This window comes from Primulina eburnea, chromosome 5 (genome assembly GCF_022965805.1).
Source record: "Primulina eburnea isolate SZY01 chromosome 5, ASM2296580v1, whole genome shotgun sequence".
Taxonomy (NCBI): Eukaryota; Viridiplantae; Streptophyta; class Magnoliopsida; order Lamiales; family Gesneriaceae; genus Primulina; species Primulina eburnea.
This window is the reverse complement of record NC_133105.1, coordinates 993,472-1,015,102: the sequence shown is the minus strand read 5'-3', so window position 1 is coordinate 1,015,102 and position 21,631 is coordinate 993,472. Positions and strand designations below refer to the sequence as shown.

General features: G+C 36.6%; 4 protein-coding genes across 16 annotated transcripts; 2 read left to right on the top strand and 2 right to left on the bottom strand.

Annotated features, from left to right (window-relative positions):
* The first annotated feature begins 887 nt into the window (after positions 1 to 887).
* On the top strand, positions 888 to 7,018 carry LOC140832049 (extra-large guanine nucleotide-binding protein 3-like). Of its 4 annotated transcripts, none has more exons than XM_073195829.1 (9): positions 888 to 1,133; positions 1,751 to 2,789; positions 2,872 to 3,009; positions 3,590 to 3,694; positions 3,779 to 3,958; positions 4,519 to 4,696; positions 5,488 to 5,735; positions 5,843 to 6,015; positions 6,299 to 7,018. In XM_073195829.1, the coding sequence occupies exons 2-9, from the start codon at positions 1,821 to 1,823 to the stop codon at positions 6,897 to 6,899; spliced, it is 2,592 nt and encodes an 863-aa protein (XP_073051930.1). In that variant the 5' UTR covers positions 888 to 1,133; positions 1,751 to 1,820; the 3' UTR covers positions 6,900 to 7,018. The 4 variants fall into 4 exon arrangements, with proteins under 4 accessions (XP_073051930.1, XP_073051929.1, XP_073051932.1 ...); XM_073195828.1 differs by having other exon boundaries at positions 889 to 1,192; XM_073195831.1 differs by lacking the exon at positions 888 to 1,133 and adding an exon at positions 1,230 to 1,411.
* Positions 7,019 to 7,537: 519 nt separating this feature from the next.
* On the top strand, positions 7,538 to 11,453 carry LOC140832048 (disease resistance protein RPM1-like). Of its 5 annotated transcripts, XR_012118009.1 has the most exons (5): positions 7,538 to 7,693; positions 7,821 to 7,873; positions 8,162 to 11,018; positions 11,119 to 11,199; positions 11,280 to 11,453. XR_012118009.1 is itself a non-coding variant. In XM_073195823.1 (4 exons), exon 3 carries the CDS (start codon positions 8,217 to 8,219, stop codon positions 11,016 to 11,018), a length of 2,802 nt encoding a protein of 933 aa, XP_073051924.1. In that variant the 5' UTR covers positions 7,538 to 7,693; positions 7,821 to 7,873; positions 8,162 to 8,216; the 3' UTR covers positions 11,119 to 11,453. The 5 variants fall into 5 exon arrangements, 4 of the variants coding, with proteins under 4 accessions (XP_073051924.1, XP_073051927.1, XP_073051925.1 ...); XM_073195823.1 differs by having other exon boundaries at positions 11,119 to 11,453; XM_073195826.1 differs by having other exon boundaries at positions 11,103 to 11,453.
* A 1,711-nt stretch (positions 11,454 to 13,164) lies between these two features.
* LOC140832047 (uncharacterized) lies at positions 13,165 to 15,502 on the bottom strand. The gene is made up of 3 exons (XM_073195822.1): positions 15,271 to 15,502; positions 14,450 to 14,626; positions 13,165 to 13,518 (listed from the first exon to the last, which is right to left on the bottom strand). The coding sequence occupies exons 1-3, from the start codon at positions 15,334 to 15,336 to the stop codon at positions 13,312 to 13,314; spliced, it is 450 nt and encodes a 149-aa protein (XP_073051923.1). The 5' UTR covers positions 15,337 to 15,502; the 3' UTR covers positions 13,165 to 13,311.
* Positions 15,503 to 16,350: 848 nt separating this feature from the next.
* LOC140832045 (U-box domain-containing protein 4-like) lies at positions 16,351 to 21,511 on the bottom strand. 6 transcript variants are annotated; one of them, XM_073195820.1, is made up of 6 exons: positions 21,363 to 21,503; positions 21,024 to 21,105; positions 19,363 to 19,641; positions 19,040 to 19,156; positions 16,914 to 18,911; positions 16,351 to 16,587 (listed from the first exon to the last, which is right to left on the bottom strand). In XM_073195820.1, exons 3-6 carry the CDS (start codon positions 19,636 to 19,638, stop codon positions 16,531 to 16,533), a joined length of 2,448 nt encoding a protein of 815 aa, XP_073051921.1. In that variant the 5' UTR covers positions 19,639 to 19,641; positions 21,024 to 21,105; positions 21,363 to 21,503; the 3' UTR covers positions 16,351 to 16,530. The 6 variants fall into 6 exon arrangements, with proteins under 6 accessions (XP_073051921.1, XP_073051916.1, XP_073051920.1 ...); XM_073195815.1 differs by lacking the exon at positions 21,024 to 21,105 and having other exon boundaries at positions 19,363 to 19,658; positions 21,363 to 21,511; XM_073195819.1 differs by lacking the exon at positions 21,024 to 21,105 and having other exon boundaries at positions 21,363 to 21,511.
* Between the last annotated feature and the right edge of the window lie 120 nt (positions 21,512 to 21,631).

Here is a 21,631-nt window from a genome sequence, read left to right as displayed (position 1 = left end):
GGTAATAGATAGATATCTCACACGTCCTAGAAGATGAATATGATTTATATCCATAAAACAAAATCATTTAACTTTTTCTTGATTTTCCATTTTTGTGTTGCTTGCCAGATGTCTCCCAAAATTAGTGCACTAACTACCCTATATCCACCCAACCCATTTCAAATGATAACAGTTAGTAGATAACTAAACCAAAAAAGAAAACTTTTGTCATAAATTCCAAGTTAGTGTCACAAAACAAAATAAAATGTAATGAAATTTGGGTGGGGGGTGGTGGGGGTGCTAGTGCTAGTAGGCCTCACCTCAATAATGCAACTTCACCATCAAGGTTTTATTGATGGTCTGGTTTGGTATCATCCAATCTAAGTCTCAGTTGACATTAATTATCTGCTCATCCACATGTTTTTATTTTACTTTATTATTCATCACTTTTTGGAAATAAAGATATGTGAGTCTGTTGCATAAGCTAACATAATAATTCCCATTAAGCATGGTTAAATTGAATTATATTTGAACTGTTACAAGAATAATTTCAATATTTTATTTTTAAAATAACCATTTAATATCCTTCTTGACCCTTATTTATAATGTTGCAAATCTGTAACAATGGAGAGGCGAAATTTTATTTTTAGGAGAAAATAAATACTTGTGGAACAATATGGGTATCTTAAATAAATTCATCATTCATCAAGATTCGGAAATTTAGTAATAAATGGAATTTCATTTTCAATCATGATACCCCAAATTCAATATTATTATTCTTTTAAAAAATCAAATATTATTAAATATTTAATGTCTAATTTTGTTCTTTGAAAGGTCAACATTGGACTTTTCAAATGAAAATGGCAGTAACAAATTTTCACTCCGTAACATTTCCAAACCGTGCACTCACATGGACCCCAGTATCTATCTCCTCTGTATTCAGCAAATCATCTGTCCACCTCCTAATCTCCAATTTTACATATACTCTTGTTGTCTCTCTCTAAAAAGAATGAAAAATTTATGTAATCCATGCTTTGTGCAATAATCTTTGTTTCATGCTATATTTTGAAAAGGGTAGATTCTTTCATAGATTAGGATTCAGCCCTTTTGATTTTTCAGAGCTTCAAAGCCCAAGAAGGCAGCCTTTATTACTAGTAATTTACCCTTTTCCTCTCATTGATCCGTTCACCTTCTTTACCTGTCTTTTTAATAGGTACATGTATGCTTCAAAGGCTCTTTATTTTCATTCTCATCGCTCTTTCGTGCATAAAGTTTGTTCTTTTTTTGTAAAGTTAAATTTTTTTCACTCTGTCTCTTGAGATTTCTGGATGCTAATTTTTGGAGAAAGTTGAAATTTTGGATGAAGTGAGATGCAATTGAGCTTATTTGGAAGTTGATTTTGTGATGGTTCGGATTTGGTGCCTTGTCGAAAGTATGACTCCGAATTTTCGACTTCTAGAATCTTGAAGCATTTGTTTTCAAGTTGACAACTTTGATCTGAAAATTCATGAATGCTTGATTTTTATGAGCAGAGTTGTTGAAATTTCTTTTCACTGGAAAAGCGGTACGCTTGGCCGTTGATTTTTTGGGTTTTCAGTTTTCGATTTAGAAATTTTCAATTATGAATGCTTTGACAAAATGCCTCTTGATTGTGCAAATTACTTCACAAGTTTTTTGATTTGAAAGAACTGTAACTCTCCATTTGTTTTGCTTCTCAGTTTAATAGATCTTGCATTTACTTGTTTCTAAAGTGTATTTATTCAATTTTTAGGACATTGAAACTTATCGTATTGTGAATAACTTGGGGCCGTGCTTGAGGGGGCAGATTGGTGTGAGGAACCATGGATAAAAATGGGTCTAAGGATTGGAGGGATATGGTGAGAAAAATGCTTCCTGCAGGGGCGCCTGTTCCCGACGAGGATAAACTGGATTATTCAATAGCATTAGAGTACGATGGCCCTCCAATTTTATATGAAATTCCCCGAGCCGAACCCCTTGATATGAATGCAGACACAATTCCAATTGCTGAACCAGTTTCCCAGTTTAGAAGATCAGTGACTCACGATATGGCCCCTGTTGTTGAACCAATCCCTATGCCCATGTCACGTATCGTGAGTGTTGCAAATCATTCTAATCAGAGTCCTAGGATGTCTGGAAGTTCGGAATCCGAGGTGTCTGTTTTGCAAAATGCTGATTTTTCTTCGCCATCCCCTTCAGCTTCCCCCGGTTCAGTGCACAGTCGCCGAAGTTATGTCCCAAAAGACTCTTCCAATGACGTGAGGAGATCCACAGTGGTCACCTTTAATACCGTTGATAGATCTGACAGGAGAGTCACAGACGCTGAGAAACAATTGTTTCCTGAATATGTTGGTGTCACCAAAGAAAAGAAGAGGAGAAAGAAAACAAGAGTGTGTTATAGGTGTGGAAAAGGAAAGTGGGAGACTAAGGAATCATGCCTGGTGTGTGATGCAAGATATTGCAGCAATTGTGTGCTCAGAGCAATGGGTTCAATGCCAGAAGGGCGCAAATGTGTTACTTGCATCAGTGAGCCGATTGACGAGTCGAAGAGGTCTAAATTGGGAAATCATTCTAGGCTTTTGTCACGTTTACTTAGTCCATTAGAAGTCAAACAGATAATGAAAGCCGAAAAAGAGTGTTCGGCGAACCAACTTCGACCAGAGCAGTTGATTGTTAATGGGTATCCTCTGAAGCCAGAAGAGATGGCCGAACTTTTTGGATGCCCTTTACCTCCCAGGAAGTTGAAGCCAGGCCGCTATTGGTATGATAAGGAATCGGGTCTTTGGGGAAAGGTGATACCTTTTTCATTGTTGCTGGAAATCTTGTGTTGGGAATTGAAAATGCTCATATCGTTTTTGGATTCCATTTTGACAGGATGGAGAAAAGCCAGATAGAATTATTAGTTCAAACTTGAATTTTACAGGAAAACTTAGTCCTCATGCAAGCAATGGGAATACTGAGGTATTCATCAATGGCCGAGAAATAACAAAACTTGAGCTGAGAATACTAAAGGTTCGTCTTTCTAGTGAGAGATGTTAATATGAGAATCTTTTTATATTTTTGTAGAAAAAAACGATGAGATTTAGGGGAGTTGGTGTTTTATTTTTATTGGGTGTTGTTTTCATTGTTAGGTTACTTATGCAAATCACATAAATATCAATTATTTAATGGTCACAACTCGTAACAATTTTACATAAATCTGTATTCCATTAATAATATGCAAAAGATTCAGGAAAAACGAAGTCAATGATCTTTTGCCGTGTTCTAGCACTTTTGTAAAGCTTTGATCATGGTTCAGACCTTTGTGGATTAATGTAATGTAGGAGTTTATGAGACACGATGATTACGGATAAATCTTACCAAATCGGGGGCTCGAAGAGTAATAATATCGAAAAGACATAATTTTAAGGATTTAGGAATGGAAAAAGTGATGATTTTGGCTTTAAGCCACTTGTTTTTTGCTTGATATTTCAAGTGATGCAATCATGTGGGCCTTCAACTTTATGGTTCATCTTATATTACCTATGCTTTGTGTTGAATCTTGGTTTCGCTTTTGGGGAAGTAGTTTTATTTGTTGTTTTGTATTTGACAGTTGGCAAATGTTCAATGTCCTCGTGATACCCATTTTTGGGTATATGATGATGGCCGTTACGAGGAGGAAGGACAAAATAATATTAGAGGAAATATATGGGAAAAGGTATGTTTTAGGAATATTGAAAATTACATTCCAAATACTGTAGCATGTCCAGTGAATCGTTTCACCTACTCTTAATTCTTCCAGGCATCAACCAGATTTGTCTGCTCCTTGTTCTCTTTACCTGTACCACAAGGTCAGCCTCATGGACATAAGGATGAGCCTAGCAATTATACTACCGTACCGAATTATCTAGAGCAGAAAAAGAGCCAGAAGCTTCTGCTACTTGGACTCCAAGGCTCTGGGACCAGTACTATTTTCAAGCAGGTAACCATGATGAAGTGGTCAAGTGAGGTTGTTGCTAGGAACTTGCTACAGCTAATTTGGTTACAATTTCACCGGAAATAATTTACTCGTGCAATTGTTCACTGTTACATCATCGATAGAATTTGAATGTTGAGGTTAACTCAGTGAAGACATTTTTTTATTCTTTACAGCATTTTTTTTGGTTTACAAGAATTGAAGTATTATTCATTGAAGTTTCCACGTACACCTTTTTCAACTTTTCTCTTTGTTTCTTCAAGACTTAGCTGACTGGATTGATATCAGAAAAAAAGGGGAATGGCTCGGATTCTTTAATTCAAATGTACTTGGTGTTGACCCTTAAATTTCTTAACAGGGATATTGAGAATTTTTTTTTTTTGAGCAAGTGACTTGCTTCTCTCCTTTTCTATGTGACATCAACTTAAGTCAAACAATTTTAAAAAATTCAATCCCTGTGGTTGGCGGAGTTTAAATACTAATGATTTCTGAGATGTACGGTGATTGTCTTCTAATAGCTTTTTATGTTTTATCCAATTGACTCCTCTTGTTTTCTCCCGAAACAGGCCAAATTTTTGTATGGAAGCAAGTTTACATATGAAGAACTGCAGGATATCAAGCTTATGATCCAGAGCAACATGTATAAGTATCTCAGCATTCTGCTTGATGGTCGAGAACGATTTGAGGAGGAAGCTGTTTCAAAATCCAAAAGGCAAGGTTCTGATGGATTAGTCCTTGAATCAGGTGATAAAGGAATAAGTATGCTAAATTAATTTTTTTTCTCTTTCATTGTCATTTCTTGCGTTTATTTTTCTCGTTCTCGTTCTCGTTATCGTTCTCGTTTTCGTCCATAGTAACAACATTAGTTTAGATTTAAAAAACTCTTTAATCATCAGCTGTTGTTTTCTGATTCAGTAGTTTCTAATGATATTTGCATAACATGTTCCGGTCTTTCCAGGTCTGTCAAATCAGAACCTGGAAAAATTTCTTCTGGTTGAGCCAAGTTCAGTTTTATTTATGGTTTTTTCAGAATATGGTTTTTGAAAAGGCATGTTAAAAAATGAGCTAGATGATGTGATGTGTTTGGTTCTTTTTTTTTTGAAAGAAATTGTTGCTACTGTATTTGGTTAAATAATTTTTTAATAATGTGCGGGGTCATAAAATTTGAGAAAATACTATAACAGTTTGATATAATATCATAACATAATTGTTGTTGGTAGTGATGAAAATTAAATTAAAATAATAATTGTATGGGAGAAATTGTAATAGGGTGAAACTGAATTTTGGAAAATAAGGTGGAATCTGCTTGTTTTAATGTCCGGTGACTGAAATCGCACTTGTGCTCTCCTCGGTGTTTTCAAGGTTTGAGAAAAATCAACTTTATTTTTTGTTCTAGTATCTCAAATACTGGGAAAATTTTGAAATGACCTTTTGTTCTAGTTATTGTTAAAATTTGGATGTGCGTTTGTCCTATGACTAATGAAAATTCTATAATACCTTGACTTTCTTGTGGTAATTGAGTGTGTATTCTACAGGGGAAGGATCGGAATCCATTGAACCCAATCAATGCATATATTCCCTCAATCCGAGATTGAAGCATTTCTCTGATTGGCTCCTGGATATCATAGCCACGGGAGATTTAGATGCATTCTTTCCTGCTGCAACGCGTGAGTATGCTCCACTTGTTGAAGAAGTCTGGCGGGATTCTGCCATACAGGAAACATACAAGAGAAAGAACGAACTTCACTTTTTTCCCGACGTGGCTGAGTACTTCTTAAGCAGGGTATTGTATTTTGCTTTGGGTCACTATTAATTTAGTTACACAATTTTTATAAAATCAGTTGCATTTCTGTCATTGATGTCGACTCTAGCATTTGTTTTCGATGAAAGGCTGTTGAGATATCGAGCAATGAGTATGATCCTTCAGACCGTGATATACTGTATGCGGAAGGGGTGACTCAAGGGAACGGTTTGGCCTTCATGGAGTTCACCCTGGATGATCGTAGCCCAATGTCGGAAACCTACACTGAAAATCTCGATACCGTGCCCCCGCCTCAGACAAAGTAAGTAATATTAGATTTTTAAGTAAAGAATATGTTTACAAGGAGATTTGATATTATGAACATCATGATATATGTTTAATATGATATATTTTGACTTGGTTATCATGTTGTATAAAAACAATGTTTGTCCCAAGATGTTTTCATTTACAGGGATCGTGTAATAGCTAGTTTTACAGGAGTTGATGCTGTCTCATGTTGCAACTGTTTACCAGTAAAAGTTTTACGTGTATGAATGACAAAAAATCATCATCGGCGTCACGTTAACCTGATAATTTGATATCAGGTATCAACTTATTAGAGTGAATGCCAGGGGGATGAATGGAGGATGCAAGTGGGTCGAAATGTTTGAAGACGTTAGCGTGGTCGTTTTCTGTGTGTCCCTGAGCGATTACGATCAAGTGTGTGATTCTCCAGACATTGGTGGTAGCAAAAATGTCGTCCTTCAAAACAAGATGATTCAAAGTCGGGACCTCTTCGAGACAACAATCAGACATCCATGTTTCAAGGACACCCCATTTGTCTTGATTTTGAACAAGTACGATCTTTTCGAGGAAAAAATCAACCGGGCTCCCATCGGCTCCTGTGAATGGTTCACCGACTTTAGTCCAGTCCGGCCCCACAACAGCAATCAGTCGCTAGCCCACCAAGCTTACTTCTACATAGCAATGAAATTCAAGGATCTTTACGCAACCCTTACCGGACGAAAGCTCTTTGTTTGGCAATCGAGGGCGAGAGACCGACCCACAGTGGATGAAGCTTTCAAGTATATAAGAGAAGTCATTAGATGGGATGATGAGAAAGAAGATAACTATTACGTGGGTGGAGAAGACTCGTTTTACAGTAGCACAGAAGTGAGAGGCACGTCATTTATCCCGCATGAGTAAAGATGATGTGTCTCTTGAGAAAAAAATAATCTGGGATTTATGTATAGATAAAGTGATGAAACTGAGATGAGATCAATAAACTTCAATCATAAATATTTTATTTATGTATATTTTTTGCACCCAGGTCTCTTGATTGCAAGAATATATGTTGTGAAAATTAACGAGTAATTTACATGGAATTATTCTGAGCATGAAATCATGGGAGCCAACCACCAGGCGAACATATGAGAAATCTCGAAACAGCCTTGAAGGGAATGGAAATATCTTCATTAAGTTTAAAATCTGCTATAATATCTTTAGTTTGCAATATTTTATACCTAAAATTTATAAGCATCATAAAATTGTTTCTTATTTGGTGGAATAATAATTGGAAGAAAATATGAAACCACCCATGGAGGAAAAATGAACGAATTCCGTAGATGAAGAAGAGAAAGCAAAATTTGCCACAAAGATTTTCGCATTAAAATGGTGTGACCTTTGTGAAAGCTTAAATCTTTTTTTAAAAATAAATTAAATGTTGCTATGCTACACCCGATGATTTGATTGGACATGGGGCCGATATGCTCAATGAGTGGTTCAGATGAAACACTCTTTCCCAAAATCATATATTCGGATTATTCCTTCCTACCCAGTCTCCAGGGGTACTGCCCCCACCCCAGGATCGAACTTACCCATATATTCATATTGTGATGTACATAAATATATTTCATATGGAAGTCGATGATCCGCTGCAAAACTTGCCGATGCAGATCGGCTATCTGTCTCTATTATGCGATTTCCATTTAATTACATAGGTAAGTTTCTTTTCTTTTTTTAAAAAAAAAATTATAATAGTAATGATATGTCTGCTCTTTCCTCTCCCAATCGATATCTGTGTCATATTTTTATACTTTGATTTCGATTTCTCTTCTGTTTGAGCAGAAGAAGTCAATGAACAAGTTCATAAGCAGCGCTGCACCTGAAAATTAATCCAGGTAAGTCTTCTTACTTGATCATTTGATACAAACGTATCTCAGTAAAATAATAGTCTAATTGATTTATGCACTTTAATATTGTTTATCTACTAATTTACCGTTAAATATTTGCATAAATTACATGTTTTTTTTTTTTTTATGAGAATGGAGTGTCGTTTTAGGCTGGCTTAATTTTGAGAGCTTGGGTCAAGATCAAGCTATAATTAGGACTGTGGATTCACATAATTTAAGTTTTATGGTGTAGATTTCATATCGAGAATATTTCCTTATATCCTTTCAACCTTGCAGGAGACAGTACGAGGATCGGTGCATCGTAAATGTAAGAAGTCGAGAGCAGGCAAAAATGGCAGACAGTGCTGTGACTTTTGTCCTCAATCAATTATCTCTCTTTCTCCAACATGAGAAGGAATTACTAGGAGGGGTTGGAGAGGAAGTGGAGTATATTCAAGGTGAATTGGAACACATGACAGCATTCCTTAGAGTTGCTGATTCAAAAGAAGAAAGTGATCCCCAACTCAAAGCATGGGTTAATCAAGTACGTAAAATCACTTACGACATTGAAGATATTCTTCAAGAGTACATGCTCCGATTTGCTTATCCTCGTCATGGTTCCAATGAATTCGGTGGTTGCATCAAAAAAAATTTATGTGCCTCAGTGAGAAATTTAAAATCCCGTAGGCGAATTGCTTCTGAAATCCAAACAATCAAGTTGAGATTACAAAATGTTTCCAAGAGTCAACAGAGGTTCAAAGACACACATGGTTTCATGGATGGATCGAGCTCTTCCTTTATGAGCAATGAATGGTATGACAGTCGGGGAGATGCTCTTCTATTGGAAGATTCAGATATTGTGGGTATTGAAAAGCCAAAGAGGCAACTGCTAGAGTGGCTTTTGCCGACTGAAAACGGGCTTAAAGTCATTTCAGTAGTAGGCATGGGCGGATTGGGTAAAACTACCCTTGTTAAAAGGGTCTATGACGATGCATCGGTGAAGGCGAACTTCGATAGCCATGTGTGGGTTACTATTGCAGAGTCTTTCAAAGCAGATCATCTTTTGCAAAGCATAATTAAGCAGCTTGTTTATGAAGTGAAGCAACAACCACCTCATGACCTGGAATCAAAGAATGTTGATGAAATGAAAGAATTTATTTATTATTTTCTCCAGCATAAAACATATATAATTGTCCTTGATGATGTTTGGAAAATAGGTGCATGGGAATCCATCAGATATGCATTTCCAAGACTGGGAGCTCTTGGCTTCATTATCATCACCACACGCTTTAACAGCATAGGAAATGCTGCTTGCAGTGAGACCAACGGCCATTTGTATAATTTAGAGCCTTTCGATGCTGAAGAATCAGAAGAATTGTTTTATAAGAAGGCATTTCCAGGAAAATCATGTCCTCCTCATTTAAAAGGAGTTTCTGCATGTATCTTAAAGAGATGCGAGGGGTTGCCACTTGCAATTGTTGTAATCGGTGGCCTCTTAGCTACCAAGAAACAAATTCCTGAAGAATGGAAAATGTTTGAACGTAACATTGGTCTTGAATTAGAAGGAGACAGTATGAAGCGGATGGTGAAATTACTCTATCTCAGTTATTACGACTTACCACACTATCTGAAAGCTTACATCTTATACATGAGCATTTTTCTAGAATTTGAGTTACTTGAGAAGTGGAGGATGATCAGGCTGTGGATAGCAGAAGGATTTATGGAGTTAAAACAAGGGAAGACGGAGGAAGAAATGGCGGAGGCCTATCTTAATGAACTTGTTAGCAGAAGTCTTATCCAAGTAGCAGACACATACGAGGATGGTAGGCCTAGAAAGTTTCGTATCCATGACATCCTACGGGAATACATCATTTCAAAGTCAAGAGAACGCAATATTTTTTTACCAGCCAGCGGAGAAAAAATTATGTGGCCTAATAAGATTAGACGTATGGCGATTCATTCTGCATTTACCAATGCACAAGAATCCTTCAATGTTAAATATCTTGTCTCTCTTTTCTGGTTTGAGTTTGAAGATTCAGAATCAGTACAGATTTTACACAGGGTTCTGCAAGATGGGTGTAGGTTACTAAAAGTATTAGATCTAAGAGGAGCTCCATTAGATAAAATCCCCAGTGAAGTTTTCAAACTCTATTACCTCAAGTATCTTAGCCTTAGGAGGACAAATATCAAAATCATTCCCAAATCAATTGGAAATCTTCAAAATTTAGAGACGTTAGACCTCAAGCACTGCAGAGTGACCGAATTGCCAATTCAAATTCTGAAGCTCTGCAAACTTAGGCATCTCTTAGTGTACTCATATATAAGTGCACGTGATACGTTTTCCTCTGGCCATCCACAAAGCTTTAAGGCTCCATACGAGATAGGATGCTGCCTGACTGCCTTACAAAAGCTATGTTACATAGATGCAGATGAAATTGATGGAATTAAAATAGTGCGAGAAATAGGGAGGCTAACTCAACTTCGGAGATTATGCATTAAAAAGTTAAAAAGAGAAGATGGGAAGGATCTTAGCTCTTCTCTAGCAAAGCTTATCAACCTACGATCTTTATGCATTTTTGCAGTTGATGAGGGAGAGGTGATGGATTTGGATCACTATGTGCCTCCTTTCACATTCTCGGTTCTTCGTAAAGTTGTGCTTCATGGACGTTTGGAGAAGTTACCACAGTGGATGCATTTTCTTCATGGGCTCACTGAAGTGCAACTCGGGTGGAGCAGATTGAGAGAGGATCTATTACAACACCTTGGAGTTTTGCCAAATCTAGTGTCCCTAAAACTGTATAATTTTGCTTATGAAGGCGAGAGATTAAGTTTCGTTGGCAGAGGATTTCAGAGTCTCAAAAGATTGTGGCTATTCAAACTAAGAGGATTGAGATGGATAGAAATAGAGAGGGGTTCCATGCCTTACCTGGAAACGCTATCTGTCTGGCATTGCAATCTAATGGGGGAGTTGCCATCGGGCATCGAGCATTTGAGTAATCTTCAGTACATAGAACTAGGCGATCTTTCAGTGGAATTCATAGATACACTTGTTCGACAAAAACTAGAGGCTGGGGAGGAATGGAAGCTTGCACACGTCCCCAAAGTCAACATTTTCTCTCTAGTTGATGGTCAATGGAGAGATCTGCTATTATAGGTGATCATTTTTTTGTATACATACAAATGTGTGTGTGTATTGAAATAACATGTGACACGTGATTATCAATTATCAATGCAAAAGCCTTTTTGTGTATCAGGATACCAGATTCTTTGTGTGCACACGGAAAGGCTCAGCATGAGAAAATACTCAACTACTGTGCACATTGTTGGCTCAGCGGGTAGTTAATACAACCACCATGTAATATCAATTTCCTTGGTGTTACCCATTCTGGATCATGCAGTGTTGGAGCAACTGCAGGTGAAAGAATCCAGCAAGTGTTAAGCAGCAGCCTTGTTACCAAGAAATTTGTTAATGAAGAGCTCTTGGTCACTTGGCCTCAAATTTCTGGCTTTAGTTAACACTCAATTATTCGTGTTGTTTGGAAATCGGACTCATCTGATAAGGATTCAATATGTTGGCTTCATATGGCCATATTTTGCTGTTCAAGTGTTGTTTGGTCAAGAACCAAGTTTTACTTTTGAGTATCTAACATATAATATTTTAACCCAAAATCATGTGTTATTTTTTTTTCATATATAATGTAGCTGAATGATCGGCCAAGATATTTTAAAAGTGTATTAATTCTAAACTTTTAATGACTTTTGTTGAGTTTAAAAGAGTAGAAGTATTCGAACTTGATTTTTAAATGGTCCACGAAAATCTACAGGCAGCCCATGAACCAACTCTGCATCCGATCATCCAGTTAAGTCTCCAACTCTGCACTTCAACTGAACTTCTTCATAATAATTGGGTGCTTTGGCATGTGCCACTAGACATCCCGATTCAGTGCAAGGACCGGAATTAATGACTATTAGACATGGGATGGAATTTTGTCTACGGCGGGGGATAGCTGGTGTATGCATTTTTTCATATTCAACTCAAGCTATTAATTCTCTGAATGCAGCGGGTGAAGATTTGGCTCCTAGTGGCGTATAGCAATGGAAATTCATACTCTCATGGCCTCAGGAACATTTATTTTTATTTGTCACATGAGACGATCAGCGAATAGAGTAACACATCGTTTAGCTCATATTGTTTTTGAATTATCGTAGAATATAGAATGGTCTACGGAAACATGTTTTCTTGATTTTGTAAAATTGTAACTCAAGATCTATTGGTATAAAGTTACAATCTAGCTTCAAAAAAGAAGATAGACTGAGACTTTTTTCAGCTGCGTAGACAACTTTGATTTCTCTAGTTCATCAAAAGCCTACCCGCAAGTGGATGCAATCCACTCTCCCTTTTATTCATTTTTCTTGAATTAGTTCAATTATGTAACTATTATAGGATAGGCAACATGATAATTCGTACAAGTTCCAAAGAGGGCATTGTTAAAATTGAGAAATGATTAACATCATATAAAAAAAATCATGTGACATAGTTTTATTGGTCAATTTTGTGAGACGAATCTTCTATTTAGGTCACTCATGAAAAAATATTAGTTTTATATAAATATGTATATGATTGACATGTCTCATAAATAAACATATGTGAGACCGTCGAAGACATACTCAAAATCATAATTATTGAAATCGTTAAGAATGATAACTACTTATAATTGTGAAAATTAACAATAGATTAAATGATAATTACCAAAATGAATAGGGGTGACTTTACCATTAACAAAGCGATATCAACCTACTAATTTTATATTTATTAAATTATGCATCAACTTTAATATAGTAATAATAGTCTGATAGATGGATATATTTTTTTCATACATTGATGATATGACATTTTTTAATACCCAAGCTATAAAAAATTATCGTGTATTTAATTTTCACATAATTATGAGATCATTTCACGAATTAATTTTGTGAGATAGATCTCAAACCCAGTCGATCCAAGAAAAATATAATTTTTTTATGTCAAAAATATTATTTTTCATTGAAAATATTAATCGTATCAATTCGTCTCAAGAAGACATACTCTTGTAACTGCCTGCAAGTACACATGAGCCAAGTTTAAAAAAAATTGTAATAGTTGTTTTTATACCATTTTGTATTGGATTAAACTCGGATAATTAGCGATATACCCTTCATTGCCAACTATTCAAAAGATAAATATTTTTTGTAGCGATTTTATTTTGTGTTATTACTCCATGAGAATGCTTATAACATCTCTACTAATATATTCAGGCAGATAACTTGAAATGAGGTTGAAATATTAAGCTTGTAATGGTTGAAAGTTTAGGCATTACAAATAATTTTAAGAAAAATGACAAGATACATACAAGTTACACTGATGGCACTTGCACGAATGAGAGAGTTATTATTAGATTTGTAAATTTCTATACCCCAGATGCATTACACTCTTCAAGCAATTTTATGATGTTGCGTTCCGGGGCGCTGATAGATGGCAGAATTAGCCGGTTAGATGGGGAGCGGGATTTAGTCGTGTGAGTCTTGGATTCAGTTGGAGGTGGTTCCTGCATAACCGGTAGATCGGTCCTCCTCTGGACACTAGAAGATACTCGCTCCTTCCATATTCTTCCATCCTGATCATCAGAAAAAATTAAAAACCGCAGCTTATTCTATTTAAATTTACTTAACAAAGTAAAAGCTCTGTGTTATGGAAAAATTCAAACCAAAAGTGATGGAACTTCAAACTCCAATCAAAAGCGCAGTCTCTAAGTTCTTTACAGCAAATTGCATCGGTGGTGATACAGGCACATAATGAAGAAGATAGCATTGTTTTTTTACAACAAGAACACGAGAAACAGACACATTATTAAAAACCCAAATTCATACTTTCCTTATGGCCAAAACATTTGAAACCGGCCAAATCATGGATGCAAAGGGCATATCATTTTGGCCCAAAAACTTATAAGATGTGCTTCACCATATGTTTAGCATAGTTAGCACAAAAAGGCAACACTCAATCTCAATGTAGAGAGGAACAAAACAAAAACTTAGTCCATATTTTTTAGCATGTTAACCAAGCTGACTGAAAATATAGCTTTATCCACTATAAATGTCAGCAAGTTTTTTGTACCTCTCAAGTAAACAGCTTTTCTTTTTTAAAAATGATAGTAACAGGATAGAGAGATAAAATAATGCAAAAGAATTATGCAATTCACCCTGAGTTTAGGATTCTCTCTCGTGATTTTTGAATAGAAATCACCAGCCATATGTATGGAGGAGAGAATATCCCGTGGCCGGGAATTGAGCACGGAAAAGGATAAGTTGTCATGCACTTATCACAATCTAGATAATTATATCATGATCAAGGCAATAATAATAATAACAAATCTTGTTTAATGTATTCTAATTTCTAACATATAACCCCCGTGGTAAGAGGTTGAAGGACAAATTCCCTCAAAAACATCAGCAGCCAAATGACACAAACAAGCACGTCAGAGTACAAAACGAGATGTAATTGATTGGTATATCAAATTCTGAACTCATTAAAAACCATTTTAAGCTTACATTAAGAATCGAGGGTTCAGCTAACGGACATTGGACTGGTTGATCATTATCCAGAGGCTCGATCGGGCGTTCAACTGGCTTAAATTCAACTGCAACTTCAACCCCATGTGGAACACTGAGTGCAGCTCCGGCTATGGTCGTAGCAGTTGTTGCCTCCGAGGAAGGAATCGTTTCAACCTGCAAAACAAGAGTATTCAACAATTAACATCAGCACAGAAGGCAATTGATCACAAATTTGCTAACTCTGCAAGCAAGCTCATACATGGAAAACCGAAGATCACTAAGGAACACTGAAATGGTTTAGAAAATATAAGTACAGAAATTAAGTCGGTAAATAATTGATTACCACATCGAGTAAGATGCGAACCATATCATTTGACATACAGTCAATTTAAGATCGACCGAACTAAAAGGAAAACTGGAATTTACATAACAATCAAGATGCTAATAGGCAAGAAGCCGTGAGCATTAAGTTCCTCTTTTATACGAAGGACAAGAACTTATACTTAATTTGATCTACAAACAGATGTCAGCAATCCCATTTCAATAAAATGATGTTCATTCAACTACATTCAGCCAAAACCAAATCTTGTGAAAATTTAGAAACCGAAAAAATCCACCAATTTTCATTAGAGATCAGAGAACACAAAAATCTACAACCTGCTGAAAAATCACAACTTTCCAGATAATATCAAAAAACCTGAAAAGCACAAAATAACCTCATAGACTCGGGCAATAAAGGAACAATCTTTGCACCCAAAACGCATAGAAACAAATTTAAAAACTTAGCAGATATGTAAAGAAAGACAGATGCTGCTCACCAGTGCACTTTGAGCCCGTCGATGACCATTCCTGCTGGCAGAAAATCTTGAGAAAATTCCAACCATATTTGTAGGCACTCAGTTGCGAGAAAGGAATCAGGTCTCTGTGTATAGTCCAATCTTTTCTGGGATTTTTTCTATGTGCGTTAAAACGTCTCAATTTCTCTCTCAAAGACTTTTGAGAGAGAATCCACCACTTGGCTTGGAGTCTGGTTCTCGATTGGGATTCCTACTCTTTTCCAAATAATGCTTTAATATTATTATAATCTGCATTAATAATTAATTTATTAATAATAACGATATAAATAAAGAATAAAATATAAATTAGCCCCAAAAATAAAATAAAAATAAAAATTTGGCAAAATATTACATGTTTTAGTCGTGCCTGATAGTTGGAGCATGTGTACGAATTCAGTTTTGGAGAAACTCGTATCACAGTTGGACAAAATAAAATAATGGTATTATTCTATTTTTAAAGAGAGGTTTTTATCTTTTGAAAAATTCCACCGTCATAATTTTAAAATTTCATATTGATTTTCTTAAGTGGTCTATATATATATATATATATATATATAGACACTCACACGTAGACGTAGTGTATTGTATCAGACACCAATACATGCATTGGATGTATTCTTAAGAAGAATATTAAATGGCTGTATCAATAAAAGTAGACGTTTTCCATTCGACTGGTGTTTGAAATTAATTTATAAATTAATTTATTTAGTTTAGTCAAAAGCTTCAAAGGATGAAAACACAATTAAAAGGAGTAAATTCTTTTTTTTTGGTGTATTAAATATATGAAAATTATTAGATTGGTATATTATCGTTATTAACTGAACGAAGAACATGCGACGCTAGGGCATAAAGGGCCAATTTTTGTCTTAATTAAAAAAATTTCATGATTGGAGATTGGTGTGTAATTCTCCGAACACCAAACTTGCGCTCGTCTTGAGTTTCTAAAATATGCCCTTGCGAAACAAGGTCAAAGATGAATGTGGAATTCCAATAATGCAAATGAATGGCATAGCAAACAAATTATATGTATCAAATAATAAGTAAAATCTTTTCTAGCAAACCTTTCATAAGTAAAAGTTTCATTTCAATATTTAAATATGCTGAAAAAAATGTAGAAATAAAAAATAATAAATGAAAAGAAGCCAGCACGCTACATCCCCAATAATTATTTGCAAATTCAGAATTTACACAGTTCAACTTAAATCTTACCATACACTACAGCCCTCAAAGTTCACATCAAAATCATCCCCGGGAATTACCATGCCGTTGGGTTCTAAAGTAGCCAAGAAGTTGTTGAGCCTGGAAGAGGAAAAAAAATAGATGAATATTCAATGTAATATGGATAGATATATCCTGTAAAAAGGTAAGTATATGGAGAGTTCAGATATAAAAGCACTTGGCTTCAAAAAGCTGATGGATACGGCAGTTAGAACGCATCTAATTTGTTTTTAAATAGAAATTGTAGGAGAAACAAGAGAGACTAGTTTTTGACTTCTCTAAAAATATGATTTCAACTATTTAAGAGTTCAAAAACACTGCAGCAACCAATCAAACACCTTTTCTAAAACACTTTTTCAAATATTTGAACACTTTTCGGGTAAGTTCTAGTTTTAATATGGCCTCACCTTTTCTCTAGCTCTCGGTGTCCCAGATTGCGACAATGCCACCAATGGAGGAACGGCACCTTCCTGGAGAACCATGTTGCAAAATCTACTGCTATTAGTGCACAACTGCAGGAGAGCAGCAGCTGCATTCTCTTTACCTCGTCCAGAGCCTAACTCGACAACTTCAACTAAGACTGGTATTCCTCTTTCCTGACCAATTGAGGCTCTTCCCTCGTGAATTGTTGCAAGATTAGATAACACAGCCACTGCCTTGTCGACCATTCCAAATGCAGGGTCCATCAAGTCTACTAGGTACCTCACTGCACCAGCCTGTACAATACGGGCCTTGTTCTCATGATTGATCGACAGGTTAAATAATGCGGTGGCTGCATCTTTCTTGCCTCTTGGAGTTCCATGTCCCAGCAAATCCACCAAAGGTACGATTGCTCCCGATCTTCCAATCTTGATTTTGTTTTCTTCAATCACCGATAGGCTGAAGAGGGTTGCAGCAGAGTTCTCCTTCGCTTCGGGAGTTCCAGTCTTAAGGACGTGAATCAGGGGTTCAATGGCATCAGCATTTGCAATGGCGGTCTTGTTGTTATCGTTAATTGATAAGTTGAGAAGAGCAGTAACAGCATTTTCTTGTATGGTTGAGTCTTCTGAACGTAGCAAATTGACTAGCAGGCTGATAACCCCACAATTTGCAATTACAAGTCGATTGTCCATGTTATGCTTAGCAAGTAACCGGATTTTCTCTGTTGCTTTTATCTGTGAATCAAGGGAACTGCTCTTAAGGTCCTCAACCAGCTGCTTAACTTGTGTTTCGACCTCCAACAGTTCAGCTCTCATTTCAACAGCAGGAGAAGAAACTACTCTGGGAACAAACCTCTCGGATGGCCTGCGCCAAATTGGTTGGCCACGAGTTCTTGTCTCTATCCTATGTGGGTAATCTATCTCTCTTTGCGGGACACTTATGTTTGAAGCAGGTTGGGGCTCTGCTGCAAGCTCTCCAGAAGCATCACTACAATAGGCACGTGATACCACATCATTGCAGTCAACTTCTGTTCCTTGGGACACAACAGAATTGGAAACAGTGCTGGATGCTGAATCAGTTCGGATATGGCCCTGTGGCGATCGTTCATCAGTACCAGAGGTACCATTTCTAGATTGGGATGTCAAGAGAAGACCACCTGAGCTACTTCTGTCGCCTGAGTGGTCCAACCGGTCTTCAAAACTTCTAGGGGACACTCTTCCAGAGTCCAATCCGTTTTCACTTACAGCAGCATCTGCCAGTAAATCCTCTGACAATGAACGGGGATGAGATGGAGACATTCCCTCTCTTTGGATTGCAGTAGATGAGATTGAGCTCTTTGCAAGAGAACCTGAAGTGCGATCAGGTGTGCTAGAACTATAAACCTTCCTCACCCTACCAGACTCGGCATTTGAAAGTACTGAAGAAGGCTGGTTCAAACTCATATATTTTATCGGATCAGGCAGTTTCACATTGTTTGATTCGCACCAATTTGCAATGAGCGCCTTAACAGTGTAATTAGGAATAAGATTTGTGTGCGCCAGGGTGTGCCTTGTTTTTGGGCACACAGTAATCCCGAGATCTATCCAATTACGAATATAGGCACGCTCATATGTTTGTCCAGATGCAACAATAACCGGATCAGTCATGAGTTCAAGTGAGAGAGGACAACAAAAATCAGCAGGTATTGGAACAGGATTACGGGTTTGGGACTGTTTCATCTTAACAAGGAGGTCGTGCATGTGGGTAACCAGTGCAATCATTTGCTCTATGTACTCAGCTTCACCATTTTTTTCAGATTGTTCGGCATTTTCTTTCAATTTCTCAAGAGCCACACCCTCGATTAGGAGTTCCTGGTTCGACCTTAAACTCAAGAAATTGGTAATCTTCTCCAGGCTTTCGAAACTTGCACCAGAGCTCTCCATGTGATCCTTCATAGCCTTTTCTATTATCGGTGAAGTTTGTTCAAATTCAACACGCTTAAATTTCTGTACAAAGAGATTAAATCAGTAGTTACCACCGCACACTAAATTTGCCCAATCCTTCAATCCTGAGCTCTTAAGTGCGTACTTTTCTACATGTAGAAAACAAGAAGAAAAAAACACCAGTCCATTACCTCGAGACATGCAGCACTAAGCTCAGACGACAAGTTCTGATCAGAAGACTTTAGCCACTCAAGAATTTCCAAACAATGAATTCGAGCTTTCGAAATAAGTGATTCAACTTGTAAAACCTGGAGACCAAGCAAAGATCAACCACTATAAATTAATTATACAAGAACGATAGAGGTTTTAAGACAGGTTCAATAATAATGAAAACCAGCACCCAAAAAAAAAATCCCCATCCACCCTCCATCTTTCTTTTATCAGTGCATTTTTTCACCCTTAGTTGCATAAACAAGGTACACACTAAAGTTAAAGAAAAGCTCTTATCACTTACAAGGTAAATTTTACTCATCAACGGTTGCCAGCTTGCAAAAATTTCTCTCAATTCGTCCACAGACTGCTGGAGACCTGAGATTGCTTTTTGCCATATTTCATCAGAAACAATTTCAGTCTCAGTAATGGAATGAAATATTGGCTTTAACAACTTCAGCATCTCTTCAATCCTTGAATGATATCTCTGAATTAGTTCATCATTTATGCTTTCACAGAATGCCATTTCAGAAAGACTCTTGATGCTATTGAGAAGCGATTTTAGTAACAATATCTCCATCCTCTGATACATCAAAAGAACTGCAGGTTAAAAAACATAAATGAAAGAGAGATCATAGGAGAAAATCTCAAAACAAACTTGAGATGCAAAACTACAAGGGAAAGCTGTTGCTGATAAAGCACATTAAAACAAGCAAACTACTCTATTCAAATAAGAAACAAACAGAAACAGGTAATGTCATCTTGCTATAACTTCAAGTTCTTTTGATAAATAAGCACAAAATGTTAACAAGAACCACTAAGCAAACACAGAGACGCTAAAAATTGTTACAAGTTCTCTCAAATGCATGTCTCATATACTCCACCAGTGTTCTTCCAGACACGAAGCCACTACTCACTAGTTCTAGAAACTGGAAAGTGCTCGCTAGTGGAGATTTCTAAGCTTGTGCTTTAATTGAGTTGGAGCAAGATGCCACCAAAACCCATCGCCCTGTAAACTATACAGTGCTAAAAAAAAACCTGAAGTAAGATAGAGTATAAAAATAACCACTACGAATTTGGGAACAAATGAAATTTCAATGGTGAAAGTTCCAGTAGTCAGAACTGGATGGGATGACCCAGACCAATGATGAAACCAATCAGTTCCAGACATCAAAGGGATCACATAACTAGGACTCAATATTGTGATTCTACAAACTGTATAAAAGAAGTTCTACAATTATTAATGTAAATTGCTGATGGGTCATTCAGTGAGTTAGTTTTGTAACCATTGAACCATTCAGGGAGAGTTGCCAGCAGTGGTCTGTAAGGAGACCAATCTGGGACATATGGACAAGAGGACGAAGGAAATGGGATTTATTTTAGCTAGGGAGTACATGTGATTTACTACACCCTCTTCCCATAAACATAACATGCCCTAAGTTAATAACTAATGTAAATGAATGAATCAATGATGAGACGATACTGTTGCTAAAAGTAGATTACATAATTCCACGTGGGTATGCGGATATAGCACGGAAATGAATTTCCACAATAAACCAATTGCTCGAGTATAAAAGGTTAGGGTCGACTTTCAACATTCCAAATTAATACCATACGCAACTGCAAAATCGTATCACATACAAAAAGATTATGAATTAATTATTAAAAACAACCTTATGCAATGGCTGGATAGATATAAACCAAGAGAGAGTTAATTGATGTTCAATAAACACATGCACACAATGTAGTCCAACAAACAGACAACGCCAAAAACAGCATAATTACAGTTTTATTACATTATATAGCAACAAATTCCGAATGATTCTAATAAACAGTAAAAAAAAACAAAATTGTCGCCATTACAGAGAAATGACATATCTTAACTAAAATTGAAAACACGAGAACATCAAGAGATCCAATTCAAAAGACCAGAGCAAATTCACAGCGAAAAGAGATTACATTTACCCCTGAAATCACAAAACCTGAGCAGAATACAAAAAAATCAGCAACTTATCCACCAAACTTCCCGACAAAAGTACCCAGCATCTTGTCCAATTGACAACTCAATCGACGATCAAACCAATAGAAGTAAGTCCTAAAGAGACCTTCCATTCACAATTCAAAAACTAGCTTAACGACCATAACAACACAAAAACAACATTAAATAATCAATCAAAGCTGACGGAGGTAAAGCAACAATTTTGAAATCCGAATTATGACAGAAATGCAGAATATTCAGAAAATCGGGAATTTTTGCTCGGAAGAAAGTAAATTAGGGTTTTGAGGACGGATCAGAAACCATACAAGTAGTCGGCTTCTCTTCTCTCTCGCTTTTCCTCAGCACGATCCAGCTTCTGAGTGTTTCCTGCTCTCCCGTCCAGGGCAATTGTTTTTGAATGTGAGTTTGTCCCACGACTAACTAATATTTGATCTCAACCCCAACTCATTGTCAACGGTGACTACATAAATTCATACTACATAGTCGAGTTAATAATGTGACTTTGAATGAACAATGTGCAGAACGACATAGTCATATAATAAATTTAAAGATGTTCCACAAGTTCATATTATAT